Raw genomic sequence first — 18044 nt, forward strand, 5'->3', positions numbered from 1 at the left:
AAAATTTAAAATTACAACGCTGAGTTAAACAGAAAAGTTAGGGTACTTCACAATTCACTCATGCTCCAAAAATAAACAATGGAAACCATAACCATTAACCATGGGATCAGTACAGACACTGCACAATCTGTCATCCGTTCTTTCCTATATGCATTCCTTATCAATAATTCACACATGTAACCAAATTCTTATTAAACATTTATATCACACTGGATTTTTAAAAACTGGATTAAAAGAGCAAGGGAAAGTGTGGCTCTGAGGAACATAACTTGTAAGTGTGCCTGAAATGGTGGACTGGAATTTTTTGTACTGCTGATACAACATAAATTGGCAATCTTAACTAAAATTTTCATGGTTTTGGAGCATGAGTGACTTTTTAAAATGCCTATACTTTTAACCTCAAGTTATTTATCTTAGAATGGCCTTCAAATGAAGAAATTTGAAAAGGGCTGATAAACTTTATATCCTTCTGTTAATGGGAGGCAGTGGAATAAATGGACGGATGTGCAGCAGTTTTAAAGATAAGATTTTCATGATCTTTGAGAACAGATCATCAACAAGGCCACCCTGAATATTCTCAATGAAGCAGAATTCAAGTAAACACAAAAGGGATCTCAAGATACTTTAGAGATGATAAGATTTATTGTAGCATTAATTTCCATGGTCTAGAATACCTTCCATCATTTGCAGGTTCAATGTAAGTATATGTACTGCATGGAGAGGGAAGAAGAAAAAATTGTGAAAAGTGGGTTAAAAGACAATTAACTGCAAATTTGTGACACTTCTATGCAAACAAGAAGAACACAGTGACTTTTTCATTGTTGTCAAGTTTCGATTTGCCATTCTCTTCTTCATCACCACTCTGGTATTCCTTGGAGGTCTCCTATCCAAATACTAGCCAAGTCAACCTTGCTTAGCTTTTGCGATTTGACAAGATCCAGATCAGGATTGGCTATCTAGATCAGGGCAGTGACCAATTACAACAGCTTCAATTGGAAAAAAGAACATAGAGACAAGAAAAGGCAAGATCTGTTTAATGCAATTAAACCTATTAATAAAAATTCTAATTTAGTGATTTCTTGCTGGAACTTCACTTTAAAATCCCTTATACTGACTTCCAAGTTTCCAGATGCTGCCATTTTAGTGCAGTTATACCAATCCAAACCCACTGATTTTAACAGACTTAGACTACAGTAACTGTGTACACAGTACCCTATAGATGTTAAGCACCTGTAGTTAAGTAGTCTGTGTTATCACCAATTATAACTTGCAAACAGGATTACAAGAGGCTTTAACGATCATGGCCTGAAAGATTATTCCCCTGCCCCATTTTTTTAAAAAACATCCAGCCTGATAAATTCTAGAAAATTCAAAAGCTTACACACAGTTTTATGTTATTCAGTTGCTCTTAATAAAAGGAATCACATGTTTTTTTTTAATTGTGCTTTTCTTGTATACTTTTGAGCTTTGCATATCAGGGTCACCAACTTTTCTACAGATTTGAAATATTTATCTACATGGCAGTGCATAGTGATAAGAATTCTGCAAAGACAAAAACAAACAATAAAATAAAATGCAATAAAATAATTGACAATAGCATTAGCCAAAACATGAAATCACTTAGTATTTACTTTATTTATAATCCACTATTCAGGCAGAGACTCAAGGCAGATTACAAAATTTAAAAATTAGGAACTTGAATAAGTGGCCTGTCAAACACGGTTCAATAAATTTCTTGTCTTTAAGGTGCTACAATATTCAATATTTGTTATTAGAGCAAGCCAAGTGTTTATTTTCCATCAGACATCATATGCGGTATTTTCTTTGACTAAGTTAGAATTCCTGGTCCTTTATCAAGTTTCCAGTTCATTTGAAGCAGGACTACCTCTGCACCTGTGAGTTGAACCATGGAATGTGGGAAGACGGGATTATCTCTTTCTCTCTCTGAGATCATTCATTACTTAGGAACTCTCGCCCTCATCTCATCGCCACATAGAAGACCAGGAGAGAGGTCCCAAGCAAGTTTAAATCTTGTTCGCTCTTTTTAAGAAATTAACCATTGGAGAAGGGAACGAAGCAGTGCTCTGCAGCCCGAGTCAAACAAATTTAGACTTATTGATTTTCGACGAGATCAACTTGCACGTAAATGCATCGAAGACTGCAGCCGTAGATACCTAAACACACAACGCGAAGGAAAGACGGTTTGGGAATACAATAAACAAGGGAACTATTACCTTTAGGCTTTACTAATTTAATACACGGCGCCACCAAACGGCGCTCTGGATGCTGCGGGATTTTATTTTTTTTAAGGTAGAGAAGGAAGGCATCCTTCTTTTCGGGACTAGAGGATTCCCTCCAGGCCATACAGAGGGAGGTGGCATCCTTCCCATTCTGCCTCCCCCACCCCCTTTTGTTTGTCTGTTCAAGACTACCGCCCTGGCATGTCACCAAAATACGAGTCCAGAGCATTTGTCACCTGCAGCCCCCAGAGATAAGGCCGGTCGGGGAGCGGCGCTGCGACATCCGCTCCGGCAACGACCAAGCAGCAGCAGTTGTCTTCCACCCGGCACCATCGCTGCCCTTGTCTTCCCCACTGACCAAGCATTTGTAGCTAGCAGCAGCAACAGACTTCGCCCGCAGCCCAGCCCCCGAGGGGACCAGCGGGGAGTCCCACACAGCATTCCCCTGAGGAGCGCGCGAACCGCCAGGGCTCTGTAGCGACAACTAGCGAGAAAACACACGCGACTCCGCACACAAACGCACGCACTACTCACGCCGCCTCTCAGCCCCTTAAAATCTCCTCCTCCTCCTCAGTCGGCGCCGGCTCGCCTGATCCATTCCATCTTCCATTAATTCTCTCTCTCGCTCATTTTGCTCGGCGCTCGATTAGCTTGGTTCTCACGGAGGTTGCCTCTTGTCAAACGATTTGCGCAGGCGCGGAAGTGAGTGGGCGCGAGTGTGTCTGCGCGCGGCCGGAAGCGCGTGGCCAGTGGGACTTTCTGGGGAGAGAGAAGGGCCGTGCGCGGCGCTCCGTGGCGCGCGAGTCTCTCCCCCTGGGCAGCCATGGCTGGATTGGTGCAGGGGCCGGTAGGGAGGCTGCGGCACCTGTGCCACCGCTATCAAGAGTACGTGAAGCAGCATCCGGCGGCTACTGCCCAGCTGGAAAGCACCGTGCGCGGCCTCTCTTACCTGCTGCCAGGTACTGGGGGACGGGGCAAGAGCCTGGGAAAAGGAGAGGCGGTAGACTCCGGAATCCGAGCCGGCTCTGTTGCCTCGCCTTCTCTGCCGCGCACATTGCCATGTGACAGTATCCCCCCTCCCCGCTGGGGGTCCTGTGTATCTGACAGCTGCGTGTCATGTGGAAGTCCGGCTGGTGAGAGATACCTGGCAGAATCACCTGCCGAATTTCTGCAGTTTTGCAGTTATTAAATGCACGGGAATCCTGCCAAGAAAAAAGATAGCGACCCAAAACGGAAGGGATAATTCTCTCTGGCTGTAGGATCACAGCCATGAGTTTGCAGCTATCTTTTGTTTACAAGCCTTTCTCGGGAGCCGATCTTCTCCCAGTGTTTCTGTAAGCCAGTTGTCACCCCCTCCCCCTACAAGCGCAGAATAACCTAGGAGTTAAGCGTCTGCAGAATTAAAGGCGAATCTGAGGAAATTTAATATTTCGGATGCCAGTTTGAAGAATCCGGATTAAACATTGCATTTTCTTTCTCATTTGGAGTACTGCTCTGGTACGGAGAGCAAAATTGAGCAAGAGCTGGATGAAGTCAATAGCTCTCCCTCAGTTTTTTGTTCTCAGCATCAGAAGTATACTGCCTGTAAACATGGTGGTTGCAATTAACTATCATGGTTAATAAGTTCTTAACTATCTAAACTTAAACCTATCTAAATTACTTAACATCCTTATAACTTGTATAACAAGCTGTGCATGATATCTTTTCCCAATTCTGAAAATGCCAGTTGATTTTTATGGCATGACTGTGATATTTTGGTGTTATACAACAGGCTGAAACATTTCTCTGCCTACTGTCTCCACACCATTCATAATTTTGTAAACCTCTTATGGTGGACCTCTTTGGTTCCCCTCCCCCAAAAAACTTTAAAAGACCAAAATAAATTAGCCTGTTTTGGGATTCAGAACCTCCTGATCTTTTTGTTTATACTTTTTACAGCTATACAAGTTTTCTTTGTAATATAAGCTTATGTAATATTCTAAATCATGCAACACCAGCAATTTATGAAATGGTGTAGGAGTTACATAAAATTGCTGGTCTATTCTGAATTGTTTTCTGAGTAATAACAAAGAATTTTGTCTGCTTCAGTGTCTTGATGTATCATAACTCTCAATGATCCCGTTCCTGGTTAGCCTCAGTTCTGTTGCCACCAGCAAGTGTGAAATGTACATTTACTTACATTGCACCTTACTTGCCAATTTTGTTGTTCATTCAGCAGTCTGAAGAGATCCTTCACAGTTCCCTTGTGCTTTCTCCATTCTTTAGTAATTCAGTGTCATTTGTAAACTTGGCCTTTCTCATTAGTATGTTAAATGGCGCCACCTCCAATATAGATCCTTGAGGAACCCTGGTACTTATTTCCATCCATAGCAAAACTGAGTAAGTTAAATGGCATCACCTCCAATGTAGATCCTTAGGGATCCCTGGTGCTTATTTCCATCCACAGCAAAACTATTTTCTGATCCTCTGCTGCTTGTTCCTTAACCATTTTCTGGACCATAAGAAGTCCTGTACTCTGATCTTATGACTTAGAGGTTTAGGATCCTTAATATCCTTGCATGGTTCAGGATCTGATGGTTTCAAAGTAGTGTGATATAATATGTTACAATACAAACCATCTTCCAATTAGGAGTTTTTCTTTCACATTGTATAATCAAGGGTGTCAAACATGTGGCCCAAGGGCTGAATCAGGCCCTCAGAAGACTCCTGCCAGGCCCTCAAGCAACTGGCTGTCATCTGCTTCCTTCTGCATAATGGCTTGCTTTGCAAGGTTTGCTCAATTGCACAGGAGTTACAGAGCAAAACCTCTATTTTTCCATTGGCTGAACTTCCTCCCTTGGGGATGAAGGGGGGAAGGCAGAGCTTGTTTTTCCAGGCTCTCTCAATTGCACAGCAGAGCTACTGAGCCAAGTCTCTCTTCCTTCTATTGGCAGAGGCTCCTCCCCCTGTTGGGGAAGGAAGGAAAGAGCCAGAATGTCCTTTGCCCAGTTCCCTGGATCCCATAGGAGAAATACAAAAAAAGCACCTTTAAGACCAACGAATGCTAATGTTTTAAGCATGCTTTGTTTGTTTTTAAATTGTGTTTGTCTGTGTCCTTTATAAAGTTTGTCTCTGCTCCTTAACCTTAAATAGGTATACACATTGCCTGGCCTGGCCCAACCTGACATGGCCTGGCCCAACAAGGCCTCATTAATATCAGATCCAGCCCTCCCCTGGCAGGGACTTGTTTCAAGCCATATTAGGCCTTCTCTAGCTCTTTCAGTTTATAGAACCAGATAATAGCTGCCACCTTGTCCATGTTAGCCATGATTCTGGTCACAAAAATATATTTAACAAGGGGCTGGTATTGATCTTTAAAGCTTTATATGACTTGAGGCTAGCATACCTGAAGGACCACCTTCTCCCATATGAACCTACCTAACTACTCCAGTCATCTTTGGAGGCTCTGCTTCAGGTGCCCTACCAGCTGAGGCTAGATAGCTAGCAACCCAAGAATGGGCTTTTTTTTTTGTTATGGTGGTGAAACTTTGGAACTCTCTCCCCAGGGAGATTCATTTTTCTCCCTCTATCATTGTCTTCAGTCAGCAGGTGAAAATTTTTCTATTATTTGGTGTTCCCTCACTAACACTTATTAGCTCTCCCTTCTCTTTGTGTGGTTTTATATGTTTATGGGTTTATATGTTTTATTTAATTATCTCAATTATCTGTGTATTTTTGATTTTTGAAATGTTTTAATGTTTGCCATTGTGGGGACTCTAAATTGGGTGGAAAAGTGACATAGAAAAGGTTTAAATAAATAAAATAAGAAACAATTTGCTAGTAATTAATCAGGAAAAACTGTATTTGATCTATTTTTATTGTATTATTAGACTGATGGTTCCAATAACTGTCACACTGGTCCCAATAGCTATCAATAGCTGAGAACCAGCTTGGTGTAGTGGTTGAGAGCGGCAGACTTTAATCTGGAGAACTGAATTTGGTTTCCCACTCCTCCAGATGAACCCAGCTGGCAGACCTTGGGCAAGGCTGGCACTAGGGTTTCTGGTGCCCTAGGCCCCTGGCCATCGCTGTTCCTGTGGCGGTGAGAATGAGCGTGGTGGTGGCAGGCAGCATGGCACTGAGTGCATCTGAGCATGCTTAGCGGGGTCGGCGGATGCACTCGGGGGTGCTCAGAGCCTGGCTCCAAGCATCTCTGAGTACACCTGCTGCCCACCTGCCTGCAGGTAGATGGCAAGGTGGAGGAGGGTGGCGGAGAGGTGGGTGGCAGCAGGGAAGGGGCACTGGAGTGGCAGGATGCACGTGGGGATGGGACACCCACCGGCCAACCTTGAGCCCGGGTAGTGCCCTAGGCGCCTGTCTACCTGGCCTACTGAAATACGCTGGCCCTGACCTTGGGTCAGTCACTGCTCTCTCAGAACTCTCTCAGCCCCAGTTAGCTCACAAGGTGTCAGTTGTGGGGAGAAGAATGGAAGGTGATTGTAAGGCAGTCTGAGACTCCTTCAGGTAGTGTAGGGCAGGGTATAAAACCAGCTCTTCTCTTCTTCCTACTTGGGATTTCTTTTCAAGAAAGCTATGGCAAAAAGATTCCAATTAAGGAAGAAGACCCCAGAGAAAGGTCTCTTCTCAATGATGGGTCTACATTAGCTCTCTTGAATCACTAATGGGATTCAGAACTCTGGGGTGATTTCCCTCAGAAATACTGCTTAAGTGTTTTTAGAATATTATGGAATAGTGGCTAATACTTTGCCTATGCTTATTTTCTAGGTCGGTTCTCTGACTCTCATGAACTTTCTGAGCTTGGTAAGTAAGGCTGCAGAATTTAGCTCTGTGTTTATTTACTTCATTTATACCTCACATTTCTTCTCAGTGCAGACCCAAAGTGGCCTAAATTGTTCTCTCCTATATTTTATCCTCACAACAATCCTGTTAGGGCTAAGAGTATTTGATTGATCCTAGAGCACCCATCAGACTTCTGTGGCAGAACAGAAATTTGAACCTTGGTCTTCCAGGCCGTAGTCTCAGTACACTGCACTGGCTGTATAGCCCCCAGTCTCTCTTATGTAGATGCTGTTGGGCATTATCAGGTGAGTTAGGCATGTATCTGTTTTCCTAAGGAGAAAGAAAATGTAAAAGTCTAATGCAGGGGGAGGTATTTGTGAATTTCCTGCATTGTGCAAGGGTTGGACTAGATGACCCTGGAGGTACCTTTCAACTCTATGATTCTATGCATAGCCAGGATTATTTAGTGGCTGCTAAAGGTTTGAAGTAAGTGTAATTTTGGCCTTGGCCTGGAACAAGACACATGCTTTCCCATGAAGCTCAGTGTGTGTGTATGACTTCTGGTAAGTATTGTTGTAAGTATGATACACAGAAAACCCTTGTGCATTCTTTCCTGAGCAGCTAAGCTCTTGGTCGCATGAAACAGCTGCTTTAACTAAAGAAAGCCTTAACAAGTTGATGTTGTCATTGAGATAGGAGTTAAAGAGAAGTTGCAGGAGTAAGGATTCTTTTTTGAAAGATGAAGAATGATCCCCAAGTAGGACCACTGTTTGTTGTTGGGTAAATAAGACATGGAGATGATGGATCATTATTTTAAAATGAAACTCTTTATTTAAGTGTAGTAGGAAGAGGGAAACATTGGGATGGTCCTCAGAAAATAACAAAAATGCTAAAACTATATATTTAGCCTAGAAGGTAGGCTTACATAAAACAAGGGTGGTGGCTGCAACAGTTTCAAAGGTAATAGATGGGAAGGTGAGGCTAATAAGCAATTAACCTCTTTTTTGCAACCTTAACAGGAAGAAACTGAATTCATTAGCCAACCAAAAACAGCCAATCAGTAAATCAAAACCACCCAATCAGTTTATCAAACACAACAGTTAACACACAGGATCAGCTCCTAGCCAGGTTGTACTTCCAGGTCAAGTTGCTACTACAATCATACCAAGTGTGTTAACTCTATAATGACTAAAATTTAGACCTTGCCATATCCCAACAATTACTTCCTGTCTAAAAAACAGAGCAGAACAGAACTTTAAGATATCTCACTTTGTCTTCCTTGAATGTGAAGATCTGCATAAGAAATTGCATAAATATGTGTAAACAGTTGAGAATTATGGCGCAGTCTCCTGAATAACTGCTTGAGGAATATAAAGATGTAAGAGCAATTGTGCTGAATTGGTCCGATTGAATACAGCATCCGACAACACATACTGGACAACCAGGTTCCCTAGAAAGGCCTTTGTGCCAGGCCCAGAGGCTACAGTCTGCCCAGTTTTGGCTCTCTGCGTTGGTATCTTAGCCTCTAAGCATGGACGTTCCATTTAGTCATCACTAATAACCATTGGTAATCTTGCCCTCTGTGCACTTGTCTGATCCCATTTTAAAACCAACTAGCTAGTGGCTGTCACAAGATCTTGCGACAACATATTCCTCAATCCAATCACATCCTGAGTGAAGAAGTACTTCTTTTTCTCCACACTCAATCTCCTGTCCATCACCTTTTGGGTGTCCAGAGTTCTAGTATTAAGAGAGAGGGAGAAAGAAATTCTCTCTGTGCATAGGCTGCAGAAAATGGATAATTTTATAGACCTCTATCATGTCTCTCCCTTAGAGCCAAACTAAATGTTATGGTGGCCACAGGTCCATCCTGTAGCAACTGCAGCCATTTTAAAAGCAATTGTAGTTCTTTAAAAAGTGCCACAAGGCCGTGGTCTGGCTTGGGTGCATTGCACAGTGGTCCCGGGATCTCTTGTTTCTTGGTCTGTTACAAACTTTCAGATCCCTACATTCCTTCATTCTGTTGTTTATGGCTGAACGTCATGTAACTGTGTTGGAATAAGACTTTGAAATGAGTGCACTAAGGCTTTTCTCCAAGTCTTCTAATACTTTTAAAGACATGACTCTTAATTCAGATGTTTTATTGCCATAGTACATCCTGCCATTATTTCTAATCAATTTGCCCAGATGTTTGCCAAGCAGTAGCTGGTAATGCAGTATGCAGATGATAGTCAGATCCATAGTCCTTATCATTATTGGCTATTCCTGATCTGCTTTGTCTCTGTCAGTTTTTGTTTTATTTTGCAGTCTCCATACCGCTTTATAAGACCTGAATGTTTGCTTGGGGCTCATAGTTTGCTGTAGAACAAAGCTGTTGAGAATATGAGCAGTATACAGCCATTCTGCAGTGCTGTGCTGGTTGATAAAATTGAGGGCATAAAGTAAGGGCTCATTCCAAGGCAAAATAACCTGGCCTAGCTTTCTGTTTCTCTACCTCGGACTGAGGAGGATGGCCCAGGCAGTTGTCAACCTCTTGCTACTGATGAAATAGGAAAGGAGATAGCAGTGAGGAGTGATCTTCTAGAATGATTGTTCCTTTTGAAAGAGAAAAGGTTGTGATCAGGTGTAGGTGTGTGTGGTTTATTTTCCAGTTTACAAACAGCAGTAATTTTGCATCTGTCTTTCACCTTCTCTCTTAGTGTATGCTGCCTCCAACTTACTGGTGTTGCTGAATGACTGGATCCTTCGGAAGGAGTTGCACCAGTCCCTTCCTGTGGTAAGAATCCCCTCTCAGCTAGAGGAGTGAGGTGATGGTGGCCTGTATCTCTTCTTGTCAAGTGATCATTTGAATGGGTTGACATTTACTTGGATGCCAGGCTGTTATGTTGGTTGGCCTTGTGTGGAAGGATCTTGGCTTGTTACTTTTTGGGGCCCCCCAGAAGACTCACTATGTCATGATTTGAGAGAGAAATGAATGGAAGCCAGCTCAGACTTCTCTCATGACTCCTCTCCTGTGTTTTGCTTTGCAGTCATTTCCCCAGCAGAAGCTGCTGACATGGCTGAGCGTCCTCGAGTGCATGGAAGTCTTTGCAGAGATGGGGGCTGCCAAGGTGTGGGGAGAGACTGGCCGATGGGCCATCATTGTCCTCATCCAGCTTGCCAAGTAAGTATTCAATGGGGGAAAGAGGGAGATGTTGCATAATGAATGAGCATCAACGTAGCAGATGAGGTTCAGTGTGGCCAAGTGCACAGTAATGCACATTAGGGGCAGGAATCCCAGCTACAAATACAAGTTGATGGGGTGTGAACTGGCAGAGACTGACCAAGAGAGAGATCTTGGGGTCGTGGTAGATAACTCACTGAAAATGTCAAGACAGTGTGCGTTTGCAATAAAAAAGGCCAATGCCATGCTGGGAATTATTAGGAAGGGAATTGAAAACAAATCAGCCAGTATCATAATGCCCCTGTATAAATCGATGGTGTGGTCTCATTTGGAGTACTGTGTACAATTCTGGTCACCGGACCTCAAAAAGGATATAGCATTGGAAAAAGTCCAGAAAAGGGCAACCTAGAATGATTAAAGGTTTGGAACACTTTCCCTATGAAGAAAGGTTAAAACGCTTGGGGCTCTTTAGCTTGCAGAAACGTCGACTGCGGGGTGACATGATAGAGGTTTACAAGATTATGCATGGGATGGAGAAAGTAGAGAAAGAAGTACTTTTCTCCCTTTCTCACAATACAAGAACTCGTGGGCATTCAATGAAATTGCTGAGCAGTCAGGTTAAAACGGATAAAAGGAAGTACTTCTTCACCCAAAGGGTGATTAACATGTGGAATTCACTGCCACAGGACGTTGTGGCGGCTACAGGTATAGCCAGCTTTAAGGGGGGATTGGATGAAAATAAGGAGCAGAGGTCCATCAGTGGCTAATTAGCCAGTGTATATATATGTGTGTGTGTGTATATGTATAAGTGTGTGTGTGTGTGTGTGTATATATATATATATATATATATATATATATATATATATATATATATATATATATATATATATATATATATATATGCACACACACACACATTGGCCGCTTTGTGACGCACAGTGTTGGACTGGATGGGCCATTGGCCTCATCCAACATGGCTTCTCTTATGTTCTTATAATGAATGACAAGAGCTATGGAAGAGCTGGTTGTAAAAAAAAAAAAACCCCACTCCACAAGCCTCCTATTTGAAGGTCTGTAAAGTTACATTTCCATGATAAAGATTGTGGGGGAGGGTACCTGTTAAGGTGCTCTGGGGTCTTAGGATATTCCTTTGGGCTGGAGCTTCACCCCTTGCCTGACAGGACTTGTCTCAGGCATTGTAAGCCCCACAGCTGTTCTGAGCTTTGTCCACTCCCATCCAGCGTATTCTTCGCTCAGGCTTTGTTGCTCTTTACCTTCTCATCTACCGATTATAGTTAGGAGTTCTGTCATTCACTTCCTTTGTGGTTCTGGAGGCTTTGAATGTCCTTATTTTGGCCCTGGGGATGGTGTGAATGAGTTCAGAGGAAGACCAATAGCATGACAGGACATTTGGTCCTTTCTAAGCTAGGTCACAAATGCAAAGCTTGTATGATTTGTCTGTTGCAGTGAAGTGCAGCTGTGTATTTTTCCAGCATCTTGACTGTGAAACTGCCACTTCCAGTGCAAGCCTGATGCTTTCAGCTCACAATTTGCTCTCTAACCCACAGAGCCATCCTGCGCCTGCTGTTGTTGCTCTGGTACAGGGCTGGCATCCAGACATCTCCTCCCATCATGCCACTGGACAGGAGACAGTCATTGCAGCAGAGAGGTGAGTCACATGCATCACAGACTGCAATCGTTTTGGTGAGGGAGGGACAGAAGGAAGTTTTGGACGCAGCTCAGCTGAATGATGTTTGTATCTGTTAGCTTCAAGGGGGAGGAACCCTTTTTGAGTAACAGTCTTTAATAGTGGGTTTTTAAAAGTAATTTAATCAACAGAAAAGCTCTAGTTTTCCCTTGTATTGCTCTGTTAGCATCCAGTTCAACTGATTTACTGCTCATAGTCATTATTGGACTGAAACCTGAAAGGATGCATCTAATAAGAAAACAGAGCTACTTGGAAGTGATCTGTGATTTCAACTGTTAGTTTGTGGTCACAGCAGCAAAGAGGAGCTGGAGGAGGCTTATGAAGCCATAGCTATGACAGGTCATATACAAGGGATTTCTGAACTGTATGAGTCCTTGCAGCCTGAGTGGTACAGCTGCTGGACTCTACTATGGGCCCAAAATACAGAGGATTCGTACTGCCTTCTACAGACCCCCCCTACCACATCCCTTAGTGTGGAACTGTGCCCTGCCTTGCCTTTACATTGCACCACTCCAGAGGCTGATCGCTCTGCCCCACACTGCCTCACAGGCTCTGTGGAACCTGTCATCCCTCTTTGATGATCAAGAGTGGATGGGATTCTCAGTGGGTGGATGTACCCATTGACCTCAGTAAAGCTTGAAGCCTTCCTTCAACTTAGCTTGTTCTTCTGTTGTAGAAAGACTCTTTAGGTAAGAGGAAAGCTTCACACTTTTCTGATTAGAGTGGCTGGATCTACCCTGGTATATCTTTTTGGGAGCATAATTAGGGTTGTCAGTAGGCTGGGAGAAAAGTGTCTTGCTCCTTTAGTAGAGACTTCATTTACTCTTCCCAGGCCCATGCATTGACTCTTCTTGACAGGTGAATGGATGTCTTATCTTGAGCAAAGTAAAAGCTACAGGGAGGGTTTCACCCCAAGCCTAGTCTTTGGTCTAATGCGCCTGTCTCCTGACAGACACAGAGGGCAACTCAACTGACAAGGAGCAGATATATGTGGGGAAGCGCTCTAGCCGTGTCATGAGGTGCCTTGAAAGCAGTAAGTATTTTCCTGAGGCTGTCTTCTGTCTTTTGCATAGGGTAAGAATAACTGTAATATGCTTTGCTGAACTACAAAGGTAAAAACTGTGTTTCTGTAGCTGTGCTAGTATCATACGCAGCCTGGACAAGCAGGTTTATTTATTTTTTTACTTCACTTACACCCTGCCTTTCTCCCCAATGGGGACCCATGGTAGTTTTTGGATGGTGGAAAATTGTGTGTTGGATCACAGACTTTATGAATGTGTGTATTCTCAATGGGTGTATGTACCCAGCTTTCCCCCTCAACAGGCACCCAGAATGGCTGACCAGTCTTTCCTCCTCTTAGGGTTTGTAGAATCTTTTGGGCTCAAGTGGCGTGTTCTACTGTAGAACACGGCACTTGAGCCCGAAAGATTCTACAAACCCTAATGATGTTACCAGCCGTGAAAACCTGAAATCTTTCCTCCTCTGTTTTATCATCACAATAACAACCCTGTGAGAGAATGTGACTGTTCCCAGATCACCTAGCAAGCTACCACAACAGAGTGGGGATTTGAGCTTGGGTCTCTCAGATCTTAATTTGACACTGTAGCCACATACACCATACTGTCTTGTTGCCCGTGCAAAGTGTGCTTGCCCTCCATACAAAACCAGTTGTTTTGGTTTCAGCCCCATCCATGCACTCCAGACACTGGGGAGCACCTCAGCAACGGGAGGAGAAGCAGAACCAAAGAGTCATGGAGATGGACCAGCCTCCAACCCCTTTGAGCTTCCAGGAAACCATCGCGGAATCTATTTATGTCACCCGGCCGCTGCTGCACTGTATCCTGCTCTGGCTTCCAATGGACCTTGTAGTGTATCCTGTATGCCACTAGAGAGAGCTAATGCCTCAATATACAGCATCACAGGCTTTCATGTTAAATGGGCATGACTGTCAGGCTAGCTTCAGCCTTTGCGTCAGTCAGTGGGCAGGAAGATCTCCTGTTGCCCTCTCCTGTTATGCTGACACAGCATAATAGCTGCTTTAACCTCTTTAGGCTTGGAGAGCCATTCTGCTCTCACAGGCTTAGCAATTCTCATTCCTGTTCATTCCTTAATCTTTGTTCTTAGTACTAACTTTAGGGCTTTGGGGACAGAGGTCATGGAAACCCTGGCTCCTGTCAGGATTCTTGGATATCACAAGGTCAGTTTGGAGAAAAAGGACTTCAGTATCTCAGCTCTTTTTTCCCATTATGTTGTAGCACAATGAGCAGAAATAACTGGTGTATTTGTTCACCACTGAAAAGGGGAGAGACAGCATTACTGTAAGTAACTGGGGAAATAAGGGTGGGGGGTGTCATCTTTTGCAATGGATGGGCCTGTCTGATAGTTTTTCTACACACACTAGATTCCTGAGGTTGTCCTGAACCATGAAGGAATCTGTTTTTGCTGCCAGGGTTCAATGTTGGAACATAATAGTAATACTAGCCCCTTGTGGGTGGGACGTAATTTGTTTATTCAAGTTCGAGTTGCCACATCATGGCATTCCAGTGTTTTGCTTTCTTGAAACCTTGCAGCACCAGCCTCTCACATGTGATGTGTCGAGGTACTTGTCTAAAGGAATGATCCAAGAGGTGGTGGGTGATGCCTGGTTGTGCTGCCAATGAGTTTTCCTCCCCCACTGCTGCATTTGATATATGTGCAGTTCTTACCAGTAGTATGATTTGACTAGCACTACAGGGAAGTGCTTTTGCACCAGAAAGCTTTGCTCCCGGGCTGGCTTGAGGCCTAGCAGTTCTCATGTTAGAAATTAATTATTGGGCAAGGGGGTGAGGTTTCCTCTCTTAGAAGAATGAGGCTGCTCCTTTGTGACTCTGTGCTTGTCCTTCTTCAGCTTGAGTTTACTGAGTGACATGAAAGAGCTGAACAAGCGTGAACGCATGGAGCTGAGGCGTCGGACTATCTTGCTGCTGTACTACCTGCTGAGATCTCCCTTCTATGACAGATACTCAGAGTAAGGATGCTTAGGCTGGTTTCAGCACACTCTCTCTAAAGAGAACTATATGTGATTTCTGGAGGAGCTGGGTGCTCTGAGCACTTGGAACCTGTGACTTGTGAGCATTCATCATTTTGAAAGATTTTGGCTGCCACTGGGTTGCAGGGGACTCTTTCCAGTTTGACAGGATTTCATCTCCATGAACCTGTTTTGTCTTCTTTCCTTAGGGGCAGGATCCTCTTTCTGCTGCGCCTGCTGGCGGATTATGTCCCTGGAGTTGGCTTAGTCACACGTAAGTAGTTGGTTACTGTACTGGAAGCCATAGGAGAGGATTCTTTTCCAGCCTTGGGTCAAATGTGCATGTTCATTTTAAAGAAACCTTCACATTGCCATGTATTTAAATATGGTTTGGTTGAAATATATGACTAGAGATGGGGCTGGAAAATTCCAGGCACCAGAAAACTGCTGGCACTTGGAAATATGAAATATCATTTTTTTTAAATGTCATTTGTGTGTAGGTTTGCTACCTAAGCAAGTTACAATAATTTGGAGGAATTTAAGCCATTTCTTTTGGCATTGGTTGGAGAAAATGACTGGTAACCTTAATGCAGCTTTTGCTGGCATTGCCATTATTATGTAAAGTTATTATTTTCCATTATTACATAAAGTTCTATCATCAGGAGGGTTAGCAGTGGATGACTGTGTGCTGACTAACAGAATTTATTTGTATACACCCCCACTTTCCCCCTCAATGGGGACCTAAAGTGGCTTAGAGTGACTGTCCCACGGTCACCCAGCAAGCTTCCATGGCAGAGTGGGGATTTGATCTCAGGTCTCCCAGATCCTAATCTGATGCTCTAAGCACTACACGCCATGCTGGCTGTGCAGTTTTTTGCAGCTGCAGTTCTCCTTCTTCAAACCACTCTTCTTGGAAAGCGAGATCTCATCAAGGGGGACTGATTGCTTAGGGACTGAGCAATGCTAAGCTATATTGACAAGGTTTTTAACTAGCGGAAGGTGGTCTTTTTTCCCCTTAACCATGGTCCAGCAGCAATTCCTATGCCTGAGCACAGAAATATGGAGGAAGGGTAGTTAACACATATGTTTAAGGCCTTCCTTATTGTCTATGCCAGGGGTGGCCAACAGTAGCTCTCCAGATGTTTTTTGCCTACAACTCCCATCAGCCCCAGCCAGCATGGCCAATGGCCACCCCTGGTCTATGCTAACTCTTTTTTTCCCCATTTCAGGGCCACTGATGGATTACTTGCCAGCCTGGCAGAAGATTTATTTCTACAACTGGGGTTGACCTGGCATAATTGTGGAGGCTGGAGCTGGGCTGGCTCAGGTCAAGAGCAGAATCTTGCAGTGACAGGCTTCCTTTATGCAGAGGGAGCCAGCTATGGGGACCTACAAAATAAATTATGTCTTTTTGCATCTCATGCCAATGATTACAGAGATTATTGTACAGGGAAGAGGAAGGGCTCTTCTGATCTCTCTATCTTTTTCTCTCTCTTAAAAGTATCTTCTTGTAAACTGTGAACTCCACACAATGTGGGACTTAAAGAAGCTATGCTATCCCCCTTTCCATTCTGATGTAACTGATTTCAGAGCTGGTGGGGGGACCCTTTTTGTACACATTTTGTATGGCTGCACGTTAATAAAGCCGGGAGTCGGCAGTGCTTTTGGGCTAGTTGGTCTGGTCTCCTCATTTGCCAGGTGTTTACCTCCTTGCTTCCAAGCCAGGCAATTGGACACCCAGAAGTACTCCCCCCCCTATCTCAGACAGGCATGTAAGGGGTGGGGTGGGGGGACCAGGGCTGTCTCTTCAGGGTTACTCTATTCTTAGAGCATAAAAAGTATCTTGCATTTCCATTTAAAAGGATCTCTACTAGCAGATGTTGTAGATTCCCCTGCTTGACCTCTGGGTAAGTGCTGCCAGTTGAGACTATATTTCTTCATTTAAAATATTTATATCCCACTTTTCTCCCCATCAAAGCTGCATACGTCATTAAAACCAGCTAATATCTCCTGTCAAACAAATTCACATAAAATGAGCAAGCTGTTTTACCTGATCATGATGACTAACCTCCACTTATAGGCTACCAAAAGCATGTCAGAAAAGCTCTGAGAAACAGAGCCTCCAAAACGTCCACAAGGCGAGGGGCCTCAGAAAGCCCATTCCATAAGACAGGAGCATCCACTGAGAGCAGGAGCAGAAACAGTTTTCACCACTGTGAGTGGAAGAACTGTAAAGAATCCTTGGCTTGATAACGAGCTGCCTTGTAGGCACATGTGGATGGAGGCCATCCCATAGATCTGAGGGAACCTGGGCATTGTCACATTCATTGAACTGAATGTACAAGCAAGTTGACAGCCAATGTGTTGATCATAAACTTGGGATGACATGGTCAAAACAACCCTGGTCAACAATCTAGCTGCTTCATTCTGCACTGCAGTTTGTGTTATCTTCAAGGACAGCCTCCTGCAGTAGACCAGTTGAGGTAGAGAATATTGAAGTAAATGGATCGACAGCCTGGCCTCAACTCATGAAAAATTTTAGAAGGACCATAGGTCAGTGGAGGTGCTGTATACATCTTTCAAGGCCCTTTATCTCTTTTTTTGGTTCTATATTCTAGGACTAAGCATAGTATTAAAAGGTATGTTCAAAGATATTAAGCCATTGCTACTCTGGCTGCATACTCAAAACCCTTCCTGTCTAAAAGACTAGGTTACTTTGTCATCAACCAGCAGATCCAAGGCATACATATACAACACCGCTTCAGTTGGCAAGGAACTGAGTGCCCCTTTGGCCAGCTCAGACAGGCAGAAATGCTATTGGGTACTCTGACTTGGCTTGGCTCCAGTAGTCCATATGTGTGTCGGCTGGAGCCTAGCATATCAGGATTTGAGGCTGCTGGTGTTTTTCCTCTTCTGGCCTACTAAATTTCCTGCCATCTCCCATTCAAGGGTATTGACTTTCACAGCTTGCAGACTGCCTCACTAATGGCTGGTGTGGCTTTGTAGAACAAGTGTTGGCTGGTGAGGGGCTGGCAAAGCAGGGGAGAGGCCTAGGCGGATTAGTTGATGTTGATTACATGAGGTTCTCAGCAAATGAAATGTAAAGGCCAGAGCTGTTGCATAGGGCAGATAATTCAGAGTGGGCAA

General features: G+C 43.8%; 1 protein-coding gene and 1 long non-coding RNA gene across 2 annotated transcripts; one reads left to right on the forward strand and one right to left on the reverse strand.

The window, feature by feature from the left end:
- Positions 1-1611: 1611 nt before the first annotated feature.
- LOC132588933 (uncharacterized) lies at positions 1612-3003 on the reverse strand. The gene is made up of 2 exons (XR_009556531.1): positions 2477-3003; positions 1612-2174 (listed from the first exon to the last, which is right to left on the reverse strand). It is a non-coding gene; the product is annotated as an uncharacterized LOC132588933 (long non-coding RNA).
- PEX16 (peroxisomal biogenesis factor 16) lies at positions 2879-16569 on the forward strand. Its single transcript, XM_060261407.1, has 11 exons — positions 2879-3199; positions 7005-7040; positions 9719-9795; positions 10049-10182; positions 11751-11851; positions 12843-12923; positions 13574-13726; positions 14015-14087; positions 14778-14897; positions 15107-15171; positions 16127-16569. Exons 1-11 carry the CDS (start codon positions 3064-3066, stop codon positions 16183-16185), a joined length of 1035 nt encoding a protein of 344 aa, XP_060117390.1. The 5' UTR covers positions 2879-3063; the 3' UTR covers positions 16186-16569.
- The last annotated feature ends 1475 nt before the right edge of the window (positions 16570-18044 follow it).

The sequence above is a fragment of the Heteronotia binoei genome, chromosome 21 (assembly GCF_032191835.1).
Source record: "Heteronotia binoei isolate CCM8104 ecotype False Entrance Well chromosome 21, APGP_CSIRO_Hbin_v1, whole genome shotgun sequence".
NCBI lineage: Eukaryota > Metazoa > Chordata > Lepidosauria > Squamata > Gekkonidae > Heteronotia > Heteronotia binoei.

Bases quoted from the DNA above. Each gene is read 5' to 3' on its own strand.
- PEX16 (XM_060261407.1), top strand. From the start codon at position 3,064: ATGGCTGGATTGGTGCAGGGGCCGGTAGGGAGGCTGCGGCACCTGTGC. The intron at 7,041-9,718 runs GTAAGTAAGGCT...CTTCTCTCTTAG, and splicing joins TCATGAACTTTCTGAGCTTG to TGTATGCTGCCTCCAACTTA. The intron at 9,796-10,048 runs GTAAGAATCCCC...TTTGCTTTGCAG, and splicing joins TGCACCAGTCCCTTCCTGTG to TCATTTCCCCAGCAGAAGCT.